Below are 27,570 nucleotides of genomic sequence, written 5' to 3'. Positions count from 1 at the left end.
CATCAGTCTGTCTTTCTGTAAAACTTTTGTTTCGGCCTGATGTCTCGAGAAGCCTTTGAGCCTTTGCAATGAAATTTTGCATAAAAAATCCCTGTGGCCTAGAGAAGACTCCCATTGATTTTAAGGTCAAAGGTCAAGGTCATGAATACATAAATTCTGTTTAAACACTTTATTTCTGTGCGATATCTCGAGAGGCCTTCAAGGTTTTGCATCAAAATTTTAAAGCACAACTTCCTATGAACTAAAAAAGACCCCTATTGATTTCAAAAGGTTAATGTCAAAAATTTATACATTCTGTTTGTGTGTAAAACTTTCATTTCCGAGTGATATCTCAAAAAGATTTTAAGCTTTTGCAATGAAATTTTATATCATAAGTCCCTATGGTCCCGCCCGCTCCTCTTAAAGTGTCCCTTCCCCCCCCCTCCCCCCCCCCACCCTCTGACCACCACCCCTCTAGATCCGCACATGCTCTTCTTTTTTCCTTAAGCAGGGGACACAGATTCCCTGAATTAGCTTGTTAATATAGCATTTATACTTGGATATTGCGAAAGCGTATCCTGTTTTATACACTATTTATTTTACTGAAACTGCATGGTAAATAAATTACATTCTCACCTTTAGCTTGATGCATAATGTGAAAATGCTATGAGAATGTTTTTTAAGGTCATTTATTGATAAAAATGTAACCAAGTCAAAATATTGAAAGCCTATACACTTACCATATTGATTGACTTGTATGTAGAGAATTGTGCTACATGCATGTAAAAACACTCTTTTGTTGTTTTTGTAGACTAAGTCCTTGTTCTAAAATGTACATTTTTGACTCTATTCAACAGCCCGCACTTTTCCAGTGACAGTCAAATTATGTTTTCCTGTGACTTTTTTCCGAGAAGTAGACAGAAAAAGCCTAAATCCATTTTACTTTGCAATATTATTCTTCAAAACTTGAAAATTTAAAGACATTGATGATAAATATTTCAACTCAAATATGCATGGGTTTACACATAATAGATCTGCTATTTCCCAAAATTTTATCAATAATTATCTGTTGTAAAAATCCGCTGGACCTGTTCGGATAATTTGTTTTTGTGCTTTCTTGAATTTATGTTGGTTGCTAAATTTGAGTTGGTTGGTAAGCTAGATGGAATCGTACACCTTATGGTGTGTAATGTAAACATAATTTCTAAAGTTTAGTCCTTGAAAATGTTGAAAATAAATAATCTGTCCCTGCCTTCTTCCTACGGTTTTAGTTTTTTTTAAATGAATATAGTAATTTATAATAGTAATAATAATGAATTTATAGTAGAATAAAGTAACTAATGACCAGGACTTATTCCACCCCTTCCAGGAACCATGTAAAAGCACTTACCCACATCAATTGGCAAGAGGCATTTGTAAAAAAAAATGAATACCTTGTAAAACGTTAAGAAGCGTTATTTATAGATATTAAAGGAAGTGGTTCATTCATAAGTGATTAACCCCTTTCCGCCCCCATTCCGTGGTATAAATTTAATTTTGTTTAATTTTAGATTTTTTCTTCTGGTAGAAAGGGGGGGGGGCGGGTGTCAGAAATTTATTTATGTTTTCATTGTTAATAAAATACAGCTAGACTGATTTAATATTAATTTACTGCTACAAGGTTCAATCTAAATGTATCTTAGTCTAGAGATATGATAAACCGTTAACTTTAAACTATATGATTCAGACAATTTGTATTTCTATGCACCCCCACCCCACCCCCCACCCCCAGTATAATTTTGACTGGTCGATAGGAATCAAACAAAACATTTTTATTATTGACCTTAACAATTTTTTTTTATTTTTAATTTTTTATTGGGTAGAGACCTTTCCCTTAAAGAAAATTCTTGCTTCAGCAACATTATCAAATTACATCACATCATTCAATATAAACTTGATACACCTGTACTTTGTTGTTGCCAAGCCTATTTCTTTATCTAACTTTCAACTTCCAGTATTGTACAATCATGTAAATGTAGCTAGACTTTAATTATTTAGGTAAAATCAAAAGCCTACTTTTCTAACATTATAATTCAGCTTTGTTTTTTTCCACATTCTTTTTTAAATTAAAAGAAACACTAGCTTTCCTGGCTGTTATTCATTGTAATATATCATGTACTCTGAGACACTGTACCTCTTCTTACAACCAATTCAATATAATTCTGATATCTTAAGTTTATCTTTTATCCCCATTTTGAAACTCCTAAGACCTTGAGACTTAGGCTTCAATATCATGAATGTGCACAGAGCTGATTTCTTGTACCATGTGGGCTTGTACATTTCCCCATTGTTCACACATAAAAATTACTCTTTTGCATCCAGGAAATAAAAAAAGAGGTTAAAAGAAGAAGGTATGGTTTTAGCTTTATTGTGCCCTAAAAATTTAATGTTTTCAAAAAGTTTTGAAACTGGCTTAAATATTAGTTGAGTATATGACTGTAATAAATCAGGAAAGAATATAGCATGATGGAGTACCATTCTGGATATATGACGTCATTAATTTGATGCATTTCTCTATTTTAAACAGAAAAAGCCTCAAAATGTCCCATTTCAAGGATTATTTTCCTTAAGAAAATAGTGTCCACAGCCGTCGCCCACGTTAATTTTTAGATATGTTGTGTAAAATTCTTTGAAAAATCATATATCTCAAAATCTTTGTGGGCGATGCCTGTGGACAATATTATCTGAAAGAAAATTCCATTGAAAATTGATGTCTTCTGCAACTTTTTAAGAAAATACGGGAAAATGCACAAGTTTATGACGTCACAATTAGCATTTGGAAGGTCATGTGAGAAAAAAGATTTGTATGATCTTTCTGCATGGAATTTCAATAATTCAAAAAGCATGAGTTTTAATTCTTTACATCTCTATTATTTTTAAGAAAAACACAGGGCAAGATTTGTATTGAAACCGTACCTTGTTCTTTGTATGCACATTAAAATAAACAGAAAAAAAACCACTTGATTTTACTTGAAATCCAGGATATATGTTGAAAATGTAAACAACTTCCAGTCAGTTTTGTCCAATGATATTTTTATCTCTCACACTAAAGAGCTCACATTTATCAAAGGGAGATAATTCAATTTTTAAATGAATATCTGCTATTTTAATCATAGATTTCTCATATTTATAGACTGAATACCAACAATGTTTTTAAATGACTTTTAAAATCAGATGTCATACTTTTTATTTCTGTGAGTAACATGAATTGAAGTAGCCGCATTTCATTGAATAACATTCCCAAAAATTGCATTTTTTCAGAAAAAATCAACTTTAGACACCGTTTCCATGGTAACTACTCAACATTCATATGATCTAACAATATTTTTTCAAGTAGTTTATGAGGTGATAAATTCTAGCCAAATTTGAAAAAAAAATCTGTGACTATGCGTGCCACAAAAGTTTAAGTGGTTACAGAGAATGGCTATTAATTGCTAAAATTACGTTTGTTAGATCGCATGTTGAATATTTTCTGGTCGCGTACATAACATAAAGATCTAATTAATTCATTTGCAATATTTCATCAGGTTCGCAGCACTTTTCAAATATCTTCCTACTTCTTGAGTTTATGCGTAAGCCCTTCTATTATCATTCAATGAATCTGCATTAAATATACGAAGTATCACTTGTCCTGCGAATGTAGGGAAAGTATATGAATAAAATCATCAAATAGACATCGCATCCAAGTTAATGGCCTCTTATATATCTGCAACTTATACTTTATTTAATAACAAAATACAGTTTTCATTGTATCAAATATAACTTGATCCGCCTTTCATTGCATACAAACTGCGTTAAATTTTACGAAATGACGTCACATTGACAAGTGCATTGTGATCAGTGAATTGTTTATATTTTTTCTGTGTGGGATTTAGCTAACGACAAAAATGCACGCAATAGTAAGTGTTGATGCAGTTTAAAAAGGACAAAGGAGGCAGAAGACCATCAATTATTACCATGATTACGGATTAAATAATGTCAACGTGCTATGTCAATTGGTAAATTTTGATGCTAGACAAATTTTAAATTACATTTCAAGGCAGTTTAAGACTGGAGTGGCAATGACATTTATCTTTTTGACGAAAAGTTTAAGAAAAAAGATTTCCATTGCTTTCTAGTATAAAAATGTCAAGACGTGATGGCAGAAAAAAAGAGTTCGGAAAAAACCCAAGGCTGAAATGAAGTTATAAGAACTGCTAACTATAGTATTATTCTGCCACATACCTCTGTCAATTTTCAAAAGTTAGCATATTTGAATGATTTTTCATATTCATATAGATATAAATGTGAATTTTCATAAAACACAACTTATTTCGTAAAACAAAGAGAGATAACTGTATAATTTTAGTTAAAATTGCGTTTTTCAAGTTAGAAATCAACGGAAAACGGGAAATATTTTTCAAACCTCCCCCCCCCCCCCCCCCCCCCCCCCACGTGAAACCAAAACATTCTTTTTACAGGTGTTATGAATTGTTATTTTACAAATTTATACCAAAGCTTTTGTTGTTTCACTGTGGGTGGTGGTGGTGGTGGGGGGGGGGGGGGGGGGGGGGGGCACATGTTTACAGACAAAAATTAAAAAAAAATTAAATTAAAAAAAAGAAACAGAAGAGAAGGTCATTTTATTACCAATTTCAAATAAAGTTACAAATGAAAAAAAAAGTACTTTATCATATCATTTGTTGGATTTTACATAAGTTAAACAGACGGAAAGATTTAAGGGTCATTTATCTATTTTCATGCATATTAAAATATCTGGTGATGTTTTTAAGTCCGATTTCTATGGATAAAATTTTCTACCTCCCTTATGAAAAAGCGGTGTAAAAAAGAGCGATTAACAGGTTTCAAAATTATTAATCAACTACTAATGAACCTTTCTTTGCATTCAAACAAGTTTTGATGGCCAAAATGCCATTTATATTGAATAGATGGGTGTAAAATGTAGGCGGGAATCGAGAGTTAGCGTGCGTAGTTCTTTCTGCAGACTGCACCAGGTCAATGGGCATATGCAAGTTCATAAATAATGTCACTGGGACTTACCTGGCGTTGCTAAAAACCGAAAATTTTGTACATTAGTATTATTTGTTTTTGAAAAATGTTGGTAAATATCAATGAATTACTCTCATTATTAAGTTAAAGTGAATGATTGAGTGATTCCAGAACTGTCCTCGTATTTTGATTTATTAGTTAGCATTAACTATCAAAAAAGCTTTCCCACTTTAATTTACTATGGAAAGAATTAGCTAACTATAGAATATTTGGAAAATGTGTAGTCAACTGTTTACGGGTCAAATGCTGCACTTTTGTTAAATAAGGAGAGGGCGTTTTAAGTTTTAAGAACTTGTTTCCGATCCTTTTGTTGTAACATCTAAACAATAAAATATGTTCAAATCAAATCAAATGCTGCACTTCAATACAAGAAGATAAAGTTTTACAGGATATGTATAAAGTTAATACTTAAATGATTAATGTTCTCGTTTCCAATTTTGACAGTAAGTTGTTCCTCTGTAAAAAGCAGAATTTTTTATAAATTTCTGCCTACAAAGAGTTGACAGTATTAAATTTCAAAATTAAAAAAAGGTCCTTTTATTTTTTGATAGATTTATTTGTATCCAATCAAATGATATGAAAATCACAGCAGCAAAATAAATGACAGCAAATTGTAAAGAAAAATATATAATTCAAAAATAAATATACCACTGTAAACATTAAACACAAACCAAATACATATATAGGTTGCAAATTAAAGTCTGATTTATTTTACATAATGAGAAAAAAAATTATACAAAAATGTATTTTCAGCATTAAAATTCATGCATGGATGAAGATGACCATGTACATTAAATCTGCTTTTCAGAACAAAATTAATGTTTATCTAAAAACATGCTGCATTTTACGCTTACTGAAGATAATTCTCGTAAATAGGAGACTTTCTACATATATGTAGTTAGTATGATAGCATATTTTGTAAAATTGCCCGATTTCATGACACACCATCCTAACAATATCAACTTTTCAAGATTTTTATAAACATGCATCTGGTTTTTTTTTTTTGTTTTTTTTTGTTAAGTTAGTGGGTGTATTTAAGCATTGTATTTGATCTGTTAACCTCTGACCTATCTGAAACAAAGTATGTTTTATATGATGCAAATGTTCATGACGAAAATCATCTAAATCTTTGATTTCACACGTACATTACAATTATTACTTAGGTTTTCCATCTTTATGCATTCTTTAACCATACCTTTACACTACGAGTCTTTAGATACACATCATAAATGTAAGTTGTGTTTTTCTTGAAAATATATTTATGAAGATAATATAGAAAATGTCTTTTCGCACATTTCTGTATGTGTCTTTGTACGTTTTTGTAAACTCCTTAATCAATAAAATGCCTTTCCACATATATCACATTTATCTGATTTAAAACCTGTACGTGTCCTCATGTGTGTCTGTGAGGCTTTTTTCCAGAAAATGACTTCACACATCACATTCATACGGTTTATCACCAATATGACTGAACATGTGTAACTGTAAGAAACAGGACTCAGTGAATGACTTTGTACACATATCACATTTATAAGGTTTATTGCAGGTGTGCGTCTTCATATGTGTCTTTAAGTTACCTGCTCGATTGAATGCCTTCCCACACATCTCGCATTTAAAAGGTTTATCACCAGTATGTATAATTTTGTGATTTCGTAAGTTACAAAATATAGCGAAAGCCTTCCCACAAAAATCACATTTATAAGGTTTTTCACCTGTATGTGTCCTCATGTGGTTCTGTAAGTTGGACGATGTAGTAAAAGCCTTTAAACACACATCACATTTATAAGGTTTATCACCTGTATGTCTTCTCAAGTGTCTCTGTAAAACTGATGACTGTTTGAATGTCTTCTCACACACATCACATTTATAAGGTTTGTCACCTATATGTGACCTCATATGTTTATGTAAGTCAGAAAATTCTTTTCCATGTTCAATTTTATAAGATTTATCTCCAGTATGTGTCATAGTATGGGTCTGTAAGGCACATAATCCAGAGAATGATTTTGTACACACATCACATTCAAAAGGCTCATCACGAGAATGTATCCTAATATGTATCTTTAAGGAAAATGAATGACTGAAAGCCTTCCCACACACATCACATTCATAAGGTTTATCACCTGTATGTATCCTAATATGTGCCTGTAAGGTACTTGATCGGCTGAAAGCCTTCCCACACACATCACATTTATGAGGTTTATCACCAGTGTGTATTCTCATGTGACTCTGTAGACCTCCAGACTGTCTGAACGTTTTCTCACACACATTGCATTTGTAGGGTTTATCACCTGTATGTGTCCTCATATGTGTGTGTAAACTACTTGACTGGCAAAATGCCTTTCCACACACATCACATTTGAAGGGTTTATCACCTGTGTGAATCCTCAGATGTTCTTGCAAGATACTTAATCTCTTCAACACCTTTCCACATACACCACATTCATAAGGTTTTTTATCAGTGTGTATTCTCAAGTGTCTCTGTAAGTGATCTGAACATGTAAATATTTTTCCACATATAGCACATTCATTACTCTTGTTAAGTGAATGGGTACTGTTATTAATTACTACATTTCCTGAATGTTCGTCGCTGACAGTAAAATTTGAGAAGATTTTAGCATCACTTTCAATGTGTGGATAAGATGAATGAATTGTTTGTTCCTCCTGTAAAATTGAGAGAAAAAAAATTCAATGCAAAGTATATGCAAAATTCAATGCAAAGTATATGCAAAATTCAACGCAAAGTATATGCAAATTGCTAGTATGAATTCTTAGATGGACCATCCATGCAAGTTTTGTCAATATAGGGCTTATAATTACTTGGAAATGAGACCTGCTTTAAACATTTTAACTGAACTGCTCCAAAAACTTTAACCTGCTCAATAAATATTAACCTTGTCACTCTTTAGCTGAAATCACAGCATTTAAAACCTCGACTTGTACAATGAAACATACTAGAAGCATTGTCCATGCATCTCTGTTCAATAAAGGGCATAGAAGTACTTGAAAAGAAATCTGCTCTAAAAACTTTAACCTTTGATGCCGATGCCCACACGGACGTTGATGAGGTAGAGTATTACATAAGCCCCCCCCCCCTCCCCCCAACTTTGTTGAGGTGAGCTAAGAACCTTCTAAGACGCAAAACTGGAAAATTATTTGGTCTAGAATCATCAAACCTAAAAGATAAACTTTTCTCTTTGAACATTTAAACCCTGAGCATAAATTATTTGTTGATCTCCTTTTAACACCAATTTATATATCATTAAAATATACATTCAACAATTATTACCACCAATTAATGGAGAACGATTATAACAAACTTGCACAGTTTATGCAACTTGGTCAGTGAAAATTTTATCATCTTTATCATTGTATGGAGAATGGAGAAATCATGTTGAACTCTGCTTATAAAAAGGTATTCACATTTTGTAATAGAAAATTTTTATGTAATTTTTCAATGTTTCAGATTAGATGTTGGCTATAGTGTAGTGGAGATTAATATTTATCCAAATAATGACCCCATATTTCATTAATCTGCAATTAAAAAGAAAACTGCTCTTTCTGAGACTTGATTTTGTCAGAAAGTTTGAATGTATGTTGTTAAGACAGACACATGGATACAGTGATAACAAAAGACATAACCATATTGATTCGGGGCCCAGAAATTGTTTTACCTTCATTATTTTCTGCTGCTCTTTTTCTTGTTTATATGTAGAGGTCAGTTTCTTTTCTACAATTAAGACAAAAAATGTGAGTACAATACAACAGTTTAGCAGAACCTTGAAACAAGGCCTTTTTTTTACCTTCAATATTTCCTGCTACTATTAGATGACTAATGAAGGTTTACATAAAATATGGAGGCCAACGGGAAATAACAAATATTACGTTCAAGTATAGAAAAATTTAACTTTATAGCAATAAGTGCCCAACGTACCAGTAAAGTAATGGGGAGCTCGTGTTTAACGGGATTTTATGGAAATAAATATTGACGAAGATCCAAAAAGCGATTGAAACTTAACTTATCAAGAGTTCAACCACTGGATGAAATAGAATTTTTATCCTACTATAGACACAATCATTTTTTTTTTGATCGAGTGATCAAGAAGTTCGGATGTTACGGACAACTATGGGTATCGTTTTTAGGAAGTTATGGAGAAATTGCACATGGGAAATCGACCGAACTATGTTAATTGTGCGACGAATATGTTCACTAAAATTCCCCAATGCCTAAGTAAATGCGCTTTTGCTTTATTTTAATAAAATTTGGAATAGAATAAAGAAGTCCACCATTTGGTCAGTAAAATTCGTCTCCGATATGGGAGATTGTCCACCAAACGGGGGATAAATGACCATTTGGTGGGGTGTGCCCAACCTGTAAAACTCAAAAAAGGTGTGAGCTGGGGTGGGGTGGGGGTATCTTTACGAACAAACTACTTTTTCAGCACCATATTTATTCATAACAGTGTTATTCTTTTTTAGGAAAATATTTTTTACAAAAAATCAATGGAATTTACCTGCCCAATGTACAACAACATGAAACAAAGACCCGAAGTTAAACTCACTCTGATTATCTGCTTCGGCTTTGTGTATACAAACCGAAATACCGATCTCGATCGCTAACATTAATGAATATAATCAAAGTACTGCAAGTACTCATTCAAGGTCGTAAACTAAAGAATACAACAAAAAGAAATATTTGTTTTTAGCTCTACTGGTCAGAGACGCTACTCCTCCGACAGTTTTGGTCTGATTTCAATATAACTTGGCACACGAGTAGACTACACTAAGATACATAATTTAGTGCATCATTTTTTGATTTTAATGAACGGTGTAACCATGGTTACTAAAAATAGAAATTTCTGTAAAATTCCTTTAAAACGCTACTATTCCAACAGATTTGGTCTGATTTCAATATACCTTGGCACACAAGTAGACTGCACTAAGATACATAATTTGGTGCATCAATTTTTGATTTCGATGAACGGTGTTGTCATGGTTACTAAAGATAGAAATTTGTGTAAAATGCCTTTAAAACGCTACTCCTCCTACGTTTTGGTCAATATAACTTGGCACACAAGTAGACTACATTAAGATACATAATTTAGTGCACCGGTTTTTGATTTCGATGAACGGTGTTGCCATGGTTACTAAAAATAGAAATTTCTGTGAAATTTCTATAAACGCTATTCCTCCCACAGATTTAGTCTGATTTCATTATAACTTGGCACACAAGTAGACTGCACTAAGATACATAATTTAGTTTTTGATTTCGATGAACGGTGTTGTCATGGTTACTAAATATAGAATTTTCTGTAATTAAACGCTACTCCTCTTCCAGTTTCCGTCTGATTTCAATCTAATTGGCACACAATTAGACTATACTACGTTATATAATAGTGTATATCGGTTTTTGATTTCAGTGAATGGTGTTGCTATGGTTACTTAAATAGAAATTTCTGTGAAATACTTTCAAAATGCTAATCCTCCTACAGTTTTTGTTTGATTTCAGTATAACTTGGCACACAAGTAGGCTACATTAAGATACATAATTCTATTTATTGCTGTATGCTGCAAAGTTTCAAATCCAAGTGCTACTTTTCCTTTGTTATACGTACAGACTAGTAGAGCTACAGTTTCATCAGAGACTTCTGGTTGTAATTCATTAATGGTACTGTCGAATTTTGAATTATGAAAGGTTTTCAAGGTATTAAAAACATAAGGGATTCGTGGTCGTTTGTTGCTTGCCTGTGTCGATCTCTTCGTAAGAGGATTTTAAAACGATTTTTCCCTTCTTTTATTCCAATGAAATTTTTTACCCTATACTGTGTCCCAAACCTATCTTCGAGGGTGTATGTAGCTGACTTTGAAGCACAAGATGAGTTTGCTTATCAGGACTTATGATGGGAGAAATCATGTACAATTCATTTATAAATTAATGATCATGTGGCATTACTAATAATGCTCATTATTTTTGTACACTTTTGTTAAATTCTCATCATCTGAATTATCAATACAATTCTCTTTTTTGCATATTGGAGCTATAATGCAATAAAGGTTAATAAAAAAAAAAATACAGAATTTGCATTTTATATGCCGGTGGTTTAATTTTTCTTAATATCTTCTACCGGAAATGACAAGCTATCAAAGTGAAAGTTTCGACTTCCTTTTTGATTTGAAAATTCGAAGCTAAATGATTTTGCTTTATTGAAGAAAAAAGCACAGAATTTGTGTTTTTAGTATGTTTGATGATGAAATACAATCATGCCGATTATAGTAGGTGCACAAGGAAGCGTTTCATAATACATATAAAATACAAATGATTTATCATTTTCTGAATAGTTACGACTAATTTCTTTCATCAGTTGGACTTACTTATTGTTTTAAACCCCGGAATCTTCAGTAGTCAACTGTCAATAGCATAAAATTTTACCCATAAACTATAACCAAGGCTAAAAGAAAATGGGAAATGAACCGGGCTGTCAGGTTTCAATATCAAAATTTAAAGAAATGGAATATCGAGTTTATACAGGATCTCATAAATATTAATGAGAAGCAAAACGCAATTTCATGAATAAACTGCACAGATTTCTACATATGAGCTATTCTGTGAAATAAATTTGATCATAATCTCATCATGTAATCATGTCAACAATCAATTGTAATATTTTCCCTGACCAAAAAAAAAATGTATTTTAGACTAGAAGACTTGTTCACTTTGTATAATTTCTGGCCTAAATATGATTTCCAAGTTCAAAAAGAGCTATGTTATCATTTTTAACTGATGATTAATTTTAAGAATACTGCAAGTAAGGAAACATCTCTTGTGTTTATTTTTTAACGATTCGTGTTATGTTTTGAAAACAGCTTTTTAAAAAAAAAAATATTGAGACGTAAATAGGCCATTGTGGGGATTATAAGCGCGCTGCTTGGCACCGGTTTTATCTGTGAAAATCTGTTATAAAATTATTTCAATCATCAAAATAACCTAAAATCTCGTAAAATAAAGTTAAATATAGTGGATTAAATTACTTTATTATACTTCATTAATGATCATCATTGTGACACGTGACAGAGAAATAAAACTTCATATTTCCTAGGCGTCAATCATATTAATTCCCTATAGATGTCTCATGCTTTTCCTTACAATAGTTAGTTGAACGACAACTCCTGAGAGAAGAAAGTACAAGAAAAGGTTAATATTAGCTTGAAATTCAAATCATGACTGCATGTTGTCGGTTTTAATGTAATATATTGAATATTGGTAATGTGAATACTACAAAACTTGTCACATTAGAGTAGGAATTAGGAATTTGTAAACTTTAAATTGCCCTAGCCTTATACCTGTTGCATTGCTCTCAATAATTTGTTTTTCTTTTTATTAAATTGGTTTTACTTGATTCGGTATAATAAATAATTTATTGCATGAATGCTCGAGATATATTTTTTATTTTGTATCTTTCTAACTATCATATAATAAATGTTTAAAAGCCACTTTTTAATATATAATGGATAAAAAAAATAATATATATTTACCAAAAAAGAAAGTTATTTAAGTATAGCCATTTTGTTTGCAACCATGTAAATAAAAGAAGTCATTTTTCAACATCACGGTGTGGATCTAAGAAGTCCTAATGGACTCATTACATGACTCATGTACCTAGTTTTTCATCCCTCTTCGTAACAGAGAGAGAGGAAGAGGGGGGAGAGGAGGTTCATTATTCACTGGGAGAAATGGTGTATACGTCGCTAATTTGCATGGCTGCCATTCCCTACAAAAATACTAAAGTTAACTATAGTTTACTATAGTTAACTATAGTGATAACTTTGACACTATGAAAAACTATAGTTAACTGTAGTGATAACTTTGACTCTTTGATTTACTCTAGTGATAACTTTGAAACTTTGATTTACTATAGTGATCACTTCGAAAACTTTGATTTACTATAGTGATCACTATGACACTATAGTGATCACTTTGAATACTTTGATTTACTATAGTGATAACTTTGAAACTTTGATTTAGTATAGTTAACTATAGTTAACTCTAGTAAACTATAGTTAACTCTAGTAAACTATAGTTTTTTGTTTGTTTGTTTATTATTATTATTATTATTATTATTATTATTATTATTTTATTTTGTTAGGGTTAGTTGATGAATAAAGTGTACAGCATTTCTGCATATGTAAAGAAAAATAAATAAAACAATTAAACAAGTTGGTGCAAAGCATTCCTAGTACAGGGGATCTCATATTGTAGAAATGAAGAGCCAAGCCCCCTTATAAGGGGAGATAATCAGGAAAAGGCAAAAATAGGGTCATTAAAAAACTTTTTCTCAAGAATTATTGGGCCAGAAAAACTTAAATTTATGTAGAAGCTACCTTACGTAGTGTAGATTTTAAACTGTTCAAATCTGACATGGTCCCCGGGGTATGGTTAGGGCCAAAATATGGAATCACATTTTGCCATTGACATATATAGGAAAATATCTTCCAAGAACCACTGGACCAAAAATGAAATTTAGGTGAATACATTCTGAAGTAGTGTTGATTCTAAATTGTTCACATCATTGTCCACGGGGTAAGGTGGGGCCACCATAGGATATCAAAAGTTTTATGTTGAAATATATAAAAAAAAATGTTTTTAAAAATCTTCTTTTGAAGAACTGCTAGACCAGAAAAGATGAAATAAAATGTTTGGAGATAACGAATAGTTGCACTTTCAATAGTATTTATATCACTAGTTGGTCCTGATTTTAAACAAAAATCTAACTGTCCCATCAGTCTTTCTAAACAAATATTATTTGTAACGCATGAAGAACATTCTTCTAAAACATCTGGATTATCATTAAAATATTTACCACCTGCTAAAAATTCATTAAAAATTTTCTGTGCTTTTGTTTTTAAAACACCACAAAGTCTTTTTAAAAACACAGCAGTTTGATCATTGTGTAAACAACAATCGAATAAAAAGTCTGCAACATTGTCATAAAACTGTGGTCCATAAAATAATCGTAATTCTTGTTTTAGAGCCATTGATGGATCGTCACAAAACATATTCAAGACAAATAAAAGTCTCTGATATACAGATCCCATATATAAAATATTCCCAACTTCTGAAGCCTTTACAAAGTAAGGTTCTGTGACCAATTTGCAAAAAATTCCCAAAGCTCTTAAAAGACATAAAATAACCTTATTTTGCAGGGATAGAACAATGAAATTCTGCAAAAAAGAGTACGAACTTTTTAATGAAAACATATATTGTAATAATAGTTTATGGATAAAAAAAAAAAGAGTACCTGCAGCATTATGAAATGAAACGTTAAACCTATTTCCTCTAAAATTTATAATTGGAATTTTTTCTACTCCATGGTATTTCATAAAAATATCTGAAATATTTGGATCTCCAGCACCATCTTTGAAAAAAAAAAACTTTGAAACACTTCTTAAAAAAAACAAAATAAAAGGTTTTTTCACTGAATTTGAATACCCGTTAAAATTTACATCGAACTCCTTCTCAATATTAAAAGCCTCTACAAAGCACACATCAGAAAACTGTAAAAGTGGACGAATGGCACATTTTAAAGAATGAACAGTATGAGAGATATCTTTACTTAAAAGTCATTAACTTACTTTTCAGTTGCGCTTCTATCTGTCATAAAACAGGGCACTGAATTTAAAATACTTGTAGCATCATTTTTGCCAGAAGATAAATCATTTAAAATCTCTTTTGTACAATTTACATATGTTTGTTACCCATATGATGGCAGACCATCGGACTTTGGCGTGACCATCGCACTTTGGAGTCCTACATATGTATAATTGCATAATGTTTATGTATGTAAATTGACACTGAAGTTTTCTGAACCAAACTATAACAAGGGCAGGTAATTTATTTACACAATTACCTTCGATTGTTACACAGTTCATCGGCGTTTAAAAAAGGTGTGACAAAGAGTGAGACCAAATATAATTTTTGATTGCATCAATAATGAAGAATGGGTAATGAGCAGTCATTCTACACTGCTTAATGTTACTAAACAGCATTTACCTGAATGACTTAGCCTTGCTTTTCTTCATAAGAAGCTTTTAAAAAGAAGTTTGGGTGATTTTTTTCTCTTTCATACCGTGTTCGCTACAACATATACGGGTCTCTGATGATTAATATGACAATGTGAATTCCAATACTCATGTTAAATTGAAGTTCATTTTCTTGACATTTTCTTCAGCTTAATATACATTTAAGTACAGACACTCAGCTTCTGAAGTAAGTACAAGTTTTATTCATTCTTTTATTTAGTGTTTTGTTAATTGAAGATCCTGGATAACTTTGTTAAATAGCATGCTTTTATTGTGTTTTATATTCTGTAAATGTTGTAATTGTTTAATTTGTTAGTAATGTTTGTATGGTTTGTGTTTCTAGAAAAAGTTTTGTAAGTAGTTTTCTAGTATGGTATCCCGTTTTTGTAACGTTTCAAAAACATACCGGTATATCTGGCGTATATTTTAGTGTAGTATTACTGGAGTACGTGTAGCGTTGCATAACTAAGCGTAAAAGAGTAGCTAAGTGCAAATGTCCATGTATAAATGCAGTATACTGCTAAAAACTATGCTAAATATATGGTAAACCATGTCACTTAATACTGTGTATTGTTTTCTTCTCGATTAGGTTCCGAGGGAGTGCATACATGTAGTACCAGGAACACAATATAAAGTTAAAATCCAGTAAAGGATGTATTCGTTATAACAAAAGAGTTAACCTATAGGAGAGAACAATTTTCCGGAAAAAATCACAATTAAAAAATCAATGTTCTTTGGTTGTTTTCCATCGTATATTTCTCTAAATTTTTCAAATTTGCATTTTGAACCTATTTTTTTTTATTTGCAACTTTGAAATTAACCTCCAAAGTTGATCAAAACAGTATTTTGTCCGTTAAAGCACTAATTTTTCGTGAATTTGGCATAGAAGTACTTCAGGGCAGGCCTGCCCCTAAATTAAATTATGAAATTTTGATAGATTTTGATCTGAGGAATAAATTAAAACAAGATTTTTTTTAAGGGCACCCCTGCCCTATGGTCGAAATTCGTAAAAACCTGCAAAAAATGCGAAAACCTATTTCTATCATACTGGTTTATATCTATGACTTATATCTACATTGTCAGTATATCTCATAAAGATAAAACGCAGATTCTCGACTTGAACATTTTAAGTGTCCTGGTTCGAATCCGCCCGTTGGCATACTTTTATTTTTTCAAATTTTCACCTGTATAAACACGAATTTATTTTTTTATACAGATTTTTGCATTTTACTTCTATAATCTTCTTTAAATGTATGTTTGCTGTTGATATAAAAGACATTTATGGAATTGCAGATCATATATTCTCTTTAACTAAACGTAAACAACCGGAACTATACCTCATTGTAAGCACACTTTGTTCGAGGACACGAATCATTCACTTTGTGTTACTCAATACTGCAGGTGTCACGAAAAGAAATCATGTCGAGCAAAAAATTGCTGTGTTTGTCTTTCAAGAACATCTCTGGGTAATAGTACTGTTGTGCCAGTGGGAGAGAAACTGCGCTATGCAGAGTAGATGCAGTTCATTCCTCGGAAAAGGTGTGTGCATTGGCGACATATTATGCCAAAAATGCAGGAGAAAGGTTTTCAGATTAGAAAAGAATGTGGTAAGGTCAGTTAAGGTTTTATGTCCCGTTGCCATTTACCAGGCATCAAGTTAGGACCTTCATACAAAGGATGTATCTGTAAATACCGAGTTAGGGTCATATGAAAACACAGTTGACTACAACTAAAGCGATACATTAGAAACAAGAAACTATACGCATGTGGCCTAAAGTCAGCGACCGGAACGGATATCGGTAAGCTTTTTCTAAAGACTGAAACCAATATCGGCCCTATAGGTCAACACATATATTTGCCTAGAAGTGATCCTTTATTGTAACTTTGTGCAGAATATATATATAAGAAACACTTTTTGCCTTTTTTCATTGGAAATTTTGAAGTTATGATTAGATGCTTGATCAGCCTGCTACATGCATCATAAATTGAATTGATATAAAACATACAGTAGCATATTCTCCATTCTGTATTAAATGTAGTTTGGTCACCTGATTTGACAGCGACGTAATACATGTATATATGCTCTTGTAAAAGGACATTTAACACAGTGCATAACATTCCATTCCTTTATTCACAAATTATATATATATATATTAAAAAAAGAGTGGAATAAATTAGATACACACTCTCAATAATACTAATAGAGTTAAATAAAGGCATCACATTGGAATAAATGATCGATTGAACACGTGTAAATCATATACTGTTAATTTTTTGCTTGAAAAAGAAACAAATCTCACCGCACATAAAATTGGTCAATTTTATCTTGATGACATCTCGCTAAAAAGTGCATCATCACTGTTTCAACCTTGTTGAGTGGGATTTATGAATTAGCTGCAAAATAAAATACAGATTTGGGATTTGATGTAGTTTTATTAAGTACTCTTATATAGCTTAAAGGGTTTGGGGCACAGATTTGAAATTAATATTTTCTCAACTTTTCTATATAATATCATGGCTTACATCTTGCTTTAGCATTTCACACGCAAATATAATAAATGCTTGATCAGAAACTTCTGGAAATTAATAAAACTATGAATTTCGGGACGCGTTCGATTGACACATATACTTGCACTTTCACAAAGTAAACTCTATCCTTGATACTTAAGAAAAGTACAAATTCCGTTGTGTGTTACCGTAAATCTGGAAATTTTTACTGTAGATAAATTTTTAGCAAATTTGCGCGTGCATTGCATTCGCAAAAATATTTTTCATAAAAATAAATCAACAACAAAAAATGTAAACAAAAATTTTGCTGAAAGCTGGTGTCTATTTTTAACTCAGTGAACAGGTGTTCGTAAGCACTGGTCATTTTAGAAACCTGTTTATACTACAAGCAAATTACCCGTGCGTGTTAAGTGCCCTCACTAGTTTCAATATCGTCCGATGGTTTGACGAGCACTGAGGCAGTACCGGCATGTCTCTTTTAAATTATTTTGCCAAGAAAGAGAGACCGGTTATTTTATCTAACCATGCTACCAACGAATCCCTAGCACGAAAGCTTGTCAATGAGGACCTCACTCTCGTTTATACAGAAACCCCCACGAAACAAAGAAGAGGATCATATACTATACTAAGTGAGGAAATGAGAGCCAAAGTGGCGCAGTATGCTAATGAACACGGGACACCAAAAATGTTAAAAAAATTCGGCGAATTGAATTTAAAGGAATCTACTGTTCGACACCTGAAAAAAACTTATAATTCTGTCCGAAAAAGAAAATTAAATCTTGATATTGATGAACTTCCAAGAAAAAAACGGGGTCGGCCATTAATGCTGGGGGAAGACCTTGACAAGAAAGTGCAGGAGTTAGTTACAGAAATAAGGGATGCGGGTGGTATAATTAACAGTCGAATAATCCGTGCCATAGCAAAAGGGGTAGTGCTAGCAGAAGACAGAACACTGTTAGCAGAAAATGGGGGGTGCATTGAAATAACTCGGCAGTGGGCACTCTCGCTCTTGAAGCGAATGTATATGATAAAACGACGTGGAAGCAGTACGGCTAAACCTGAAATCAAGAACTTAGAGGAACTCAAATCAAATTTTCTCAGTAAAATCGAAGAACTTGTTACAAAATATGAAATACCTCCACAGCTGGTAATTAATTTTGACCACACGGGTGTTCAGCTATTACCTGTCAGCAGGTGGACAATGGCGGAGAAGGGGTGTGACAAAGTAAACATCGTTGGCTTGGACGACAAACGTGAAATCACAGGTAAGAATAATTATATAATTGTGAATGACAATTCTGAAATCATAATTAATAGGCTTAATTTATTTAAAGCAAGGCATCATACCCAATACTGCATATTTAAAAAATTACAGGTGTTATGGCCGGAGCTTTGAGCGGAGATATTCTGCCACCGCAAGTAATTTATAAAGGGAAAACAGATGCCTGTCATGCAAAATATAATTTTCCTAGAGACTGGGACGTTACTCACACAGATAATCATTGGGCGAACAAAGAAACTAGTTTTCGTTATCTTGACAAGATCATCATACCATACGTAAACAAAGTGGGGGATGAACTAGACCTGCCTTTGCGCCAAAAGGCTCTGATCATTTTAGACTTTTTTAGTGCACAACTTTCCGAGGAATTCAGAGATCGTATGAAAAAAACTGGGTCTTGTTTATTTGTACGTCCCACCGAACTGTACCTCAGAACTTCAACCAATGGACTTGAGTGTTCAAAAGATTGTTAAAGACCACATGCGTGAACAGTTTAATTTGAAACGTGGTATGCTGAAAAGGTCGCAGCGAAACTCAAAGCTGGTGATGAATTGGATGTTAATCTTGGAATGTCTTTTCTCAAACCACTAAGTGCAAAGTGGCTTGATTCAGCCATTTCCTACCTAAAGAGAAATCCAGAGAAAGTTTATAACGGTTTCAAGAAAGCTGGGATTTCTGACGCTCTGAAACTCTCATTTGAATTTTAATGAACGCAAATAAATATGTTACCATACTGGACCATTTCAACAAAAAATGTTTCATGTGAACCAATGTTTTAAATTGTGTTTTAATTTAATTTTAACTAGACGTTTTTATCTCTTCTTATACTCGGTAGAAAATATTTTTATATGAATTTTTAAGGTTAGTTAAAGATGACATCGTTTTAATATATTTTATGTACATGCATGATTTAATAAAATAGAGTTTAGATGTTTTATCTCTTCTAATATTTCTTCTGATTATTGAATGTTGGCGTCGTTTTTTATTGCCGTATGTACATGTGTAATTTATTGTATGTACATGTGATTCTAGATAGAATGTTCTATCATTAAAAGAATAGTCCTACGGACCCGGTTTAACGATAGAATTCGTTCCGTGTATTCACAGTGTTGCAAAATAAACACGGGCGATAACTCGAACTCGAACTCAGTGCATTTTCCACAAACAATCCAGAGAGTTCCAAATGTAAGCATGGCGTGTAAATTTGAGGTGAGAAAAAACGCTGAGAAAATTAGTTGAATTTTCGTGGATTTATATTTTAGGTTAAAAGGCATACACAACCTCAAAAAGGTTTATAATTAATTTGTAAGTTATTTCCAGTGCAAATCCTTTTGTATTCTTCAAAATTGTTCCGGAGCGAGTCTGAAATTTTTTGCCACATTATGAAGTATATTGGTGGTATTCTAACTCTGCTAACTAATGTGAAACATATAAACTGTTATGAAAATTTAAAGTGCTTTTTATTTTTAGCGCCAATGACAATTCGCAAAATCTTGAAACGTAAAAATTAATCAACAGCTTTTTGACCTAGATTCGCAAAAATAAATCGACGTAAAAATTTCCAGATTTACGGTAATAAAAAATATTAAAACTTCTGCAGTATAATCCAGAAAATTCAGAGTAGAAACGTGGAAAAACAAAACCAACTCACCTCTACTGTCAATCCGTGCTCAGTGATGTGAGCAGAATTAAACAAATTGAACAAACACGGTGAAACGTAAATAGAAGAAATAACATAGCTCGTGGCCTGTTAAAAAGCACAGATGATTAACGTAATGTAAAGAAGAACGTCGTTTGTCATTGAATTCTTAGAATATTGAAGTAAGTTCAGTTCATTTAACTGGTTTTATGTTTGAATAAACAGAGAAATTAAAGGAGGAAAAAAACAATGCAACCGTGTCCAGGTCCCTTTATAGGTGCAAATTATTTTTCCATTTCCTGGTATTTAAAGTATTGCAAATTTTCATAATGCTACAGTAAACAATATATAATTATTGTTGTTTTTGAGGTCCATACCAAGATTTAGTCTGAAGGGCAAGATGAATAGTGTACTTCGACGGTTAAGTGTACTTCAAGGGTGGCTAAATCATCGCATTGTCTAAAAAAAATAGTTGTTTCATAATACGATTCAATAAATGAATGATACCAACTCGTTAATCAAGCCAAATCTTGATTCTTTACATTCGTTGAAGTCGTTATAGACAAACGCAATGAGATTAGCATGGCTTATTATAAAATTACTTAATTATATGCATTTATTAAGAATTTCTAAATAAAAATATTTTTTAAAAACCCGGGCACATGGCATCGAGGCTTGGGTTGGGAAGGGCGGGGATGGCAGGAAAGACAAAAATTGCAATAACATGACAAAAAAATTTGACAGTCAAAAACTTGAAGAATTCTCCAAACTCAAAAATATGATTTGGGGGGGGGGGGGGGGTACGTGTTAGGGTCAATAAACATACGAGGGATTTGACTATACTGGATAAAGAAAGATGGAGAAAAAGGGATGAGTGTAACCTGCCTTTCAATGAACATTTTCATATTACCCCGGTAAAAGTTTATACTCAGAAATAAAGTGAGGAGGGGGGCAGTCTCTTCCTCCCGCCTTTCTCTAAATACTATGTGCCTGAATGTTATGTTCACCTGAGTGGAAGTCGAGTGCAGGTGAAATAACTTTTCATAACTAATTGTATCAGTTTAGAAGTTCTAAATCTATTTTTAGTTAAATGTGGGAAAATAAATTCTTATAGACAGCTGGAAGGGTACGTGCAGATGAATATAACGTAGTAATTTTTCTACAATGTTGGATTTCAGCCAATCAGAAAGCTTGGAATATTTTCCAATCATACTGTATAATTACGAGTAGACCTTATCAAAGCCAATAATTATATAGGGTTCATCAACAGATTGTAATTTCCCCATAATATTCGTATGTTATACGTCCTATTGCGGCCCCTACCCTACCCCTGCAGGGTCATGATTTGAGCAAGTTTGAATCTACACTACCTGAGGGTGCTTCCATATAAGTAAAACTAAACATGTCTTTTCTGCTCTTTAAGAATTTTAAAGATTTTTCCCCTATTCCTTATGTAAAACTTGATCGCCCATTATAAACCCACCCTATCTCCGGGAGTCATGATTTGATAAAAACTTAAATCAACAATACCCGAGGATGCTTTGATATAATTTTAATTTTTTCTGGCCAAGTCGTTCTCGAGAAGATTTTTTGAAAATATGCAGTACAGGTAAGGTGTCCAATGGAAGTATCAGCTATTTTTTTTAATTTAGATATAAACATTCCTTACAAGTATGGGCGATTCTTTTAGTACTTTATTATATTATCGGACATATGTAATATGGGTAAAAAAAACTACATGTTGAGAACGATTAGTTTTTTTTAATTTGATTTGTCACGTAAAGTGGCAATAACGTAATTTTAGCACATATACTTGAAGTATACTTGAATTAATAAAATTTTTTATTTAAGGAATGAATCTAATAGCTACCCAAGTTATACTGGTATAACCTGGGTTGGGGCAGTTTACGCTTTATAAACCGCGAAGCGGTTTATAAAAGAGTGTAAACTGTTCCAACCCAGGTTATACCAGTATAACTTGGGAAGCTATTAAATCCATTCCTTATAATTTAATTTTCCATCATTAAGTGTAAAAAATAAGACAATTCCTCCTTCAAAAATGCCTTCAAATTGTACGTATTTTAAATGTAACGTCAAGCGGATTGATACGTTTTTGACGTAAGTCATTGTGACGTAGGCAACCCAGTTTATACGCTATATTCTAATTTTTTTTATCCAATCAAATGACGTGTTACAGCCAAAATTAAATTATTAAAAATCAATAAAATTAATTTATAAATACGAAGGTTGATCTAAACGTAATGTCACAACTGCTATAAAATCTTTGGATACTGGTGAGTTGGTTTTGCTCTCACGCATTTCTACTCTGAAATTTCTGGATTATAGTTATAATATTCTTTTTTATTAATACACAAAAGATTCTTCTTTTCTGAAGTATAATGGATAAAGTTTCCCTCGTGAACGTGCAAGGCATTATGTTCAATCAAACACGTCCCAAAATTCGAAGTTTTAATAAAACTCAGATAAAACAGGTTTCTAAACACGAGTTTATTACCTTTCGGTGTAAAATGCTCTAGCAAGATATATTATATTGAAAATTTTAGAAAATATAAGCTTCAAATCTGTGCCCAAGCCCCTTTAACAATAATTCATTCCTCTTCCTATTCTCTGTGTCAAACATTCTTCATATCATGGTCAAACATAAAATTCACCTCTGATAAAATAAGCAGTGCTTCATACATCACAGTTTTCCATGAAAACTAATATTGGAGAGTTTAAACAATCATAAGCTTGAAAGGCTTCAATGGCGTCAAACATGAAAAACGATTTCAAAAGTTCTTTTGAAATTTGATATACTTTTAGTTTTAACCAAAATGTCACAATTTCAGTTCTTGGGCCTTATGCCATGGTCCCAATAGAGCAGGGTTCGAATTGGCCAGACACCGTTCGACATATTCACGCTGTATATTCATCTCATCTCTTTTCAGACATTTGAAAAACTGTGAAAGATTTAAAAAATTTATATTATTCTAATTGTCGACGTCTAGGCATTGGATGCATTGCCGGGTCCAGAAAATGCTCTACCAAGCCTGTATCTTTACTCCTTTCAAAAAAACTTCAGACGTACTATGCTACAGCATATTCTGGAGGTAATGGCTTTCTTTAGAAATCCATCTGCAACAACTGTCACGTTTCCATTCCTATAGATGCACCATCCATGCAAATTTGTTCAAGGCAGGGCTTATAGTTACATCTACTTAGGAATGGAGGTGTTCTAAAAACTTAAACCTGGTCACTCATCTGGAAAATGTAGGTCCAATACAGCATCCCAAACAAGTCTGGTAGTGTCCATCCCTACCTAGATGCATCATCCATGACAGATATACTCACGTATGGCTAATATTCACTCGTCTGGAAAATATGTATCAGATCCAGTATCAAAAGCACTTCGGATAGTTTACATCCCTATATCTATCATCCCTGCAAGATTGGTAAAGGAAAGCCTACTAGATACTTGGGAGTGAGCTTTGTCTAAAAACTGAAACAGTTCACTCACCTGGAAAATGAAAGTCAGCATTTGAAGCAAGCCCAAATGTGCCCATTCCTAGTTGCATCATCCATGCAAGTTTGGTCCAGGTAGAGTTTTTAATTACTTGAGAATAGACTTGCTCTAAAAACTTTAACCAATTCACTCATGCATCTGAAAAAAGCATTCATAGGAAGTCTAGTAGTGCCCATTCCAAGATGCAACATCTACGCAAATTGGTCAAGTAGGGCTTATAGTTACTTGGGAATAAACTTGCTCTAAAATCTTAACTGTTTGTTTGTTTATTGTTGTTTAACATCCCTCTCGAGAATTTTTTACCTATATGGAGAGCTGCAAATTTTGACCTAAACTTGGCACTCAAACCATTGAGCAGTGAGGGATCTTTTACGTGCCAACACCTACTGCGACACGGGACCTTGGTTTACAGGTCTCATCCAAAGGACTGGTCTCCACGTCCAACAGTGGGTTTCGAACCCGCGACGTAATAATCAACTCCTTACTGCGCGACTCTAGAGCAAAAGCTCTAACCACTGTGCAACGCGGCCGACCTCAAAATTTTAAATTAAACATTAGTTTTAATATTAACACAAATTATTCACAAAAAATACCGAGTACCTAGAACTTTATTAAATATTTTTAGTGTATTGCAAACATGGATATTTTGCTCCCTCCACCAAATAAAAACAAACAAACAATGTGAATTTGAAAGACAAGGATACGCTACGCAGATTCTCTTAAACCTGTAAAACTTTTTTTCAAAACTATGATCTTGTCCGTCCAGTTTCAAATTATTAATAGGTCATATTATTGATCGTGGTTTCATCATGCCCAAAAACATAAAAACTTAAAAAGATTGAACTGTGTTTGAAGCAAATTCAGAGAAGTGCAGTCCAGCATTTTCGGGGTCTTATTGGTTTAGTTTCAATGAACTACTGTAAAAGTGGTTATTTACGCGTGGGGGAAATTTACACTACTTACGCGGTAAGCTTAGAACCGCGTAAAATACCCCCTCGCGTATGGTCACAAAATTTCAAACTTCTGGAATCATTCTAAACCATTAATTATACTGTTTAGACCGGTCGAACCAGTCGTATATTACAAGTGGTATTGAACGCATGTGAGTAGATAAATACATCACAAACAGTGATGAAAACGTAAATGTTCTTTCTTTTATTTGTGCAATAAAAAAAATGCATCTTCATATTAAATATTTTAAAGCAACCTCACGCAATTAAAGCTTCAAAAAATCGATATTCATTTTCATTTCCTTTGTATGTACGTCCCTCTTAATTTCATATAATTAGTCCAAAATGTTACACAAACCCACAGTCACTACAAACATACTTATTGAATTAATTGTCAACACTAGCCACGCAGATACAGGTAAGTAGATCCCACTTTGAAGTTTGAGCTTGCGTAAATAATTACAATACAGCGTACACCAGTTGTTCACACTTCACCGCTTTTGACTGTGCAGATCGCCGTTATATTTAGCAATCCAACAGTATAAATTCTTTTTGTTTTGTTTGTTTGTAATTATTTCTAATTATATATTTTTTATCCGTGCTTGTAAACTACTTGACCTTTTCAAAGGGGAACAACTCGATATTATTAATGATGACCGGTAATTTTTTCGCGGTAACTCGTGCTACCGCGTATATTACACCCACGTGTAATGTTTGGTGGTCACAAACGCGTACTTAACCACCAGTGTAAATAACCACTTTTACAGTATCTCATTTGTCCTGACTTGTCTGTCCATCATACTAAAAATGTTTTATATTTTGAAAGGAAATGTCCTGGTGAAAAGGTTAGAGTTCTTGAAATCATCCTTGAGGTCAAAAATCAAAGAACTTTTCGAAAATGTCTTCTTCACAAGTAGTGAAGAAAGTTTGGTCCAGGTAGGGCTTATAGTTGCTTGGGAATAGAGTCCCTCTAAAAACTCACTGGAAAATGATCCAGCATCCAAAGACAGGCTAGTAATGTCCATCCCAAGATGCATCATCCAGTTAGGTTCAGGTGTGGCTAATGATATTCACTCATCTAGAAAATATACGTCAAATCCAGCATCCGAACCCTGATTCTATAAATCATCATCAAATCAAGAAATATACCAAAAATCAACTAAATATCTACAAAACACAGGTAAAAAAAACTCCACAAAACAGGGAATAATAAAAAATCTTTAGAGTCTAAGGGCCATAACATTTGTAACTATAGGTTAATCAACACAGAACTCAAAACATGACCTGTTTGTCTTCAATTTCAAGAGACATATCAAAATTCAGCTCAGTAATACAAGAATAGTAAAATAGAGTCTGGAAAATTACCTATGACGGAATGACATAATGATGGAATGATGGATGGATAGGGGTAATACTTAATGTATGGGACATTAAAATACAGCAACAATCTATAGGACAAAAAAACTGTAAAAATACATAAAGCATAAAAATTAAACCAAAACATGCAACTATTTTAACCCTGATCCATTTCATCAATGAAAAGTTTGATTAACAAATTCATTACATCAAATAACTTAGATAATCAGATATTACAGAGCTAACCTCAATGAATGTTGTCCTTAAGTATTGCAAAGTCCCCCACTAAACTAATAATCTAGAAGTGTGCATCACTAAAACATGTAAAAAGTTTGATAGTGTGCATCCTTAGATGTATCATCCATGCAAGTTTGGTCAATATTGGGCTAATTGTTACTTGGAAATGAGACTTGCTCCAAAAACTTTAACCTGCTCCAAAAACATTAACCTGGTCATTCTTTAGCTAAAATTGCAGCATCTGGTACAATGAAACATACTAGAAGCATTTTCCATGCATCTCTGATTAATATAGGGCATAAAAGTACTTGACTTGAAATCTGCTCCAAAAACTTTCAACTGAGATGCCGAAGCCAAGGGAATTACATAACGTCCCCTCAACTTCGTTGAGGTGAGCTAAAAAAGTTGACATGACTGTGCATTTTCAGCATAATATCTCAAACTTTCAGGAAAACCATACATAAAATTCATGCATGGATCTTGGTGATGTTCAAAAAGATAATATACATGAAATCTGCATTTTCAGCACAACATCAAAATCATACATAAAATTCTTGCATGTATATTTCGCATAATTACATGAGACCATTTGTATAATATTTTGTTAGTATTATTATCTACAGCATTTACCTGAATTCATGAAAATTTTGTCCCGACTATGATTATCATGTACCTATCTCGCGAAAACAAAATCTCACAAAACATTTTTGATCTACAGTATATTAAAATGGGATTTCTACGTCTATGTAGACAATATAATCAGCTTTAGTATCTGGACTAGTTTTCTTCTAACTGGTTTGTTAAATTGATAAACTGCATGACATACCTCCCTGCCCCTATCAATTTCTCATGTTTTTTTGTTACATTTGTATTTCACATTGATGTGTACTTATGTTAACCTCTAAACTTTCTCGTCGATTTATTGACCTCTGACACA

At 32.8% G+C, this 27,570-nt stretch overlaps 1 protein-coding gene across 1 annotated transcript in view; it reads right to left on the bottom strand.

Moving 5' to 3' along the window:
• Nucleotides 1-27,570, bottom strand: part of LOC133201131 (zinc finger protein 883-like) — a 127,908-nt gene that overhangs the window by 23,730 nt on the left and 76,608 nt on the right. The window contains exon 4 of the mRNA XM_061336914.1: nt 6,780-7,439. Coding sequence (XP_061192898.1) covers nt 6,780-7,439 — 660 coding nt within the window. The remainder of the gene's footprint in view (nt 1-6,779; nt 7,440-27,570) is intronic.

The sequence above is a fragment of the Saccostrea echinata genome, unplaced genomic scaffold (assembly GCF_033153115.1).
Source record: "Saccostrea echinata isolate AGI-Se365-2 ecotype Australia unplaced genomic scaffold, CSIRO_AGI_Sech_v1 ptg000042l, whole genome shotgun sequence".
In the NCBI taxonomy this organism is placed as follows: Eukaryota; Metazoa; Mollusca; class Bivalvia; order Ostreida; family Ostreidae; genus Saccostrea; species Saccostrea echinata.
The sequence above is the reverse complement of the archived record's forward strand: the minus strand, read 5'-3'. Positions and strand labels throughout refer to the sequence as shown.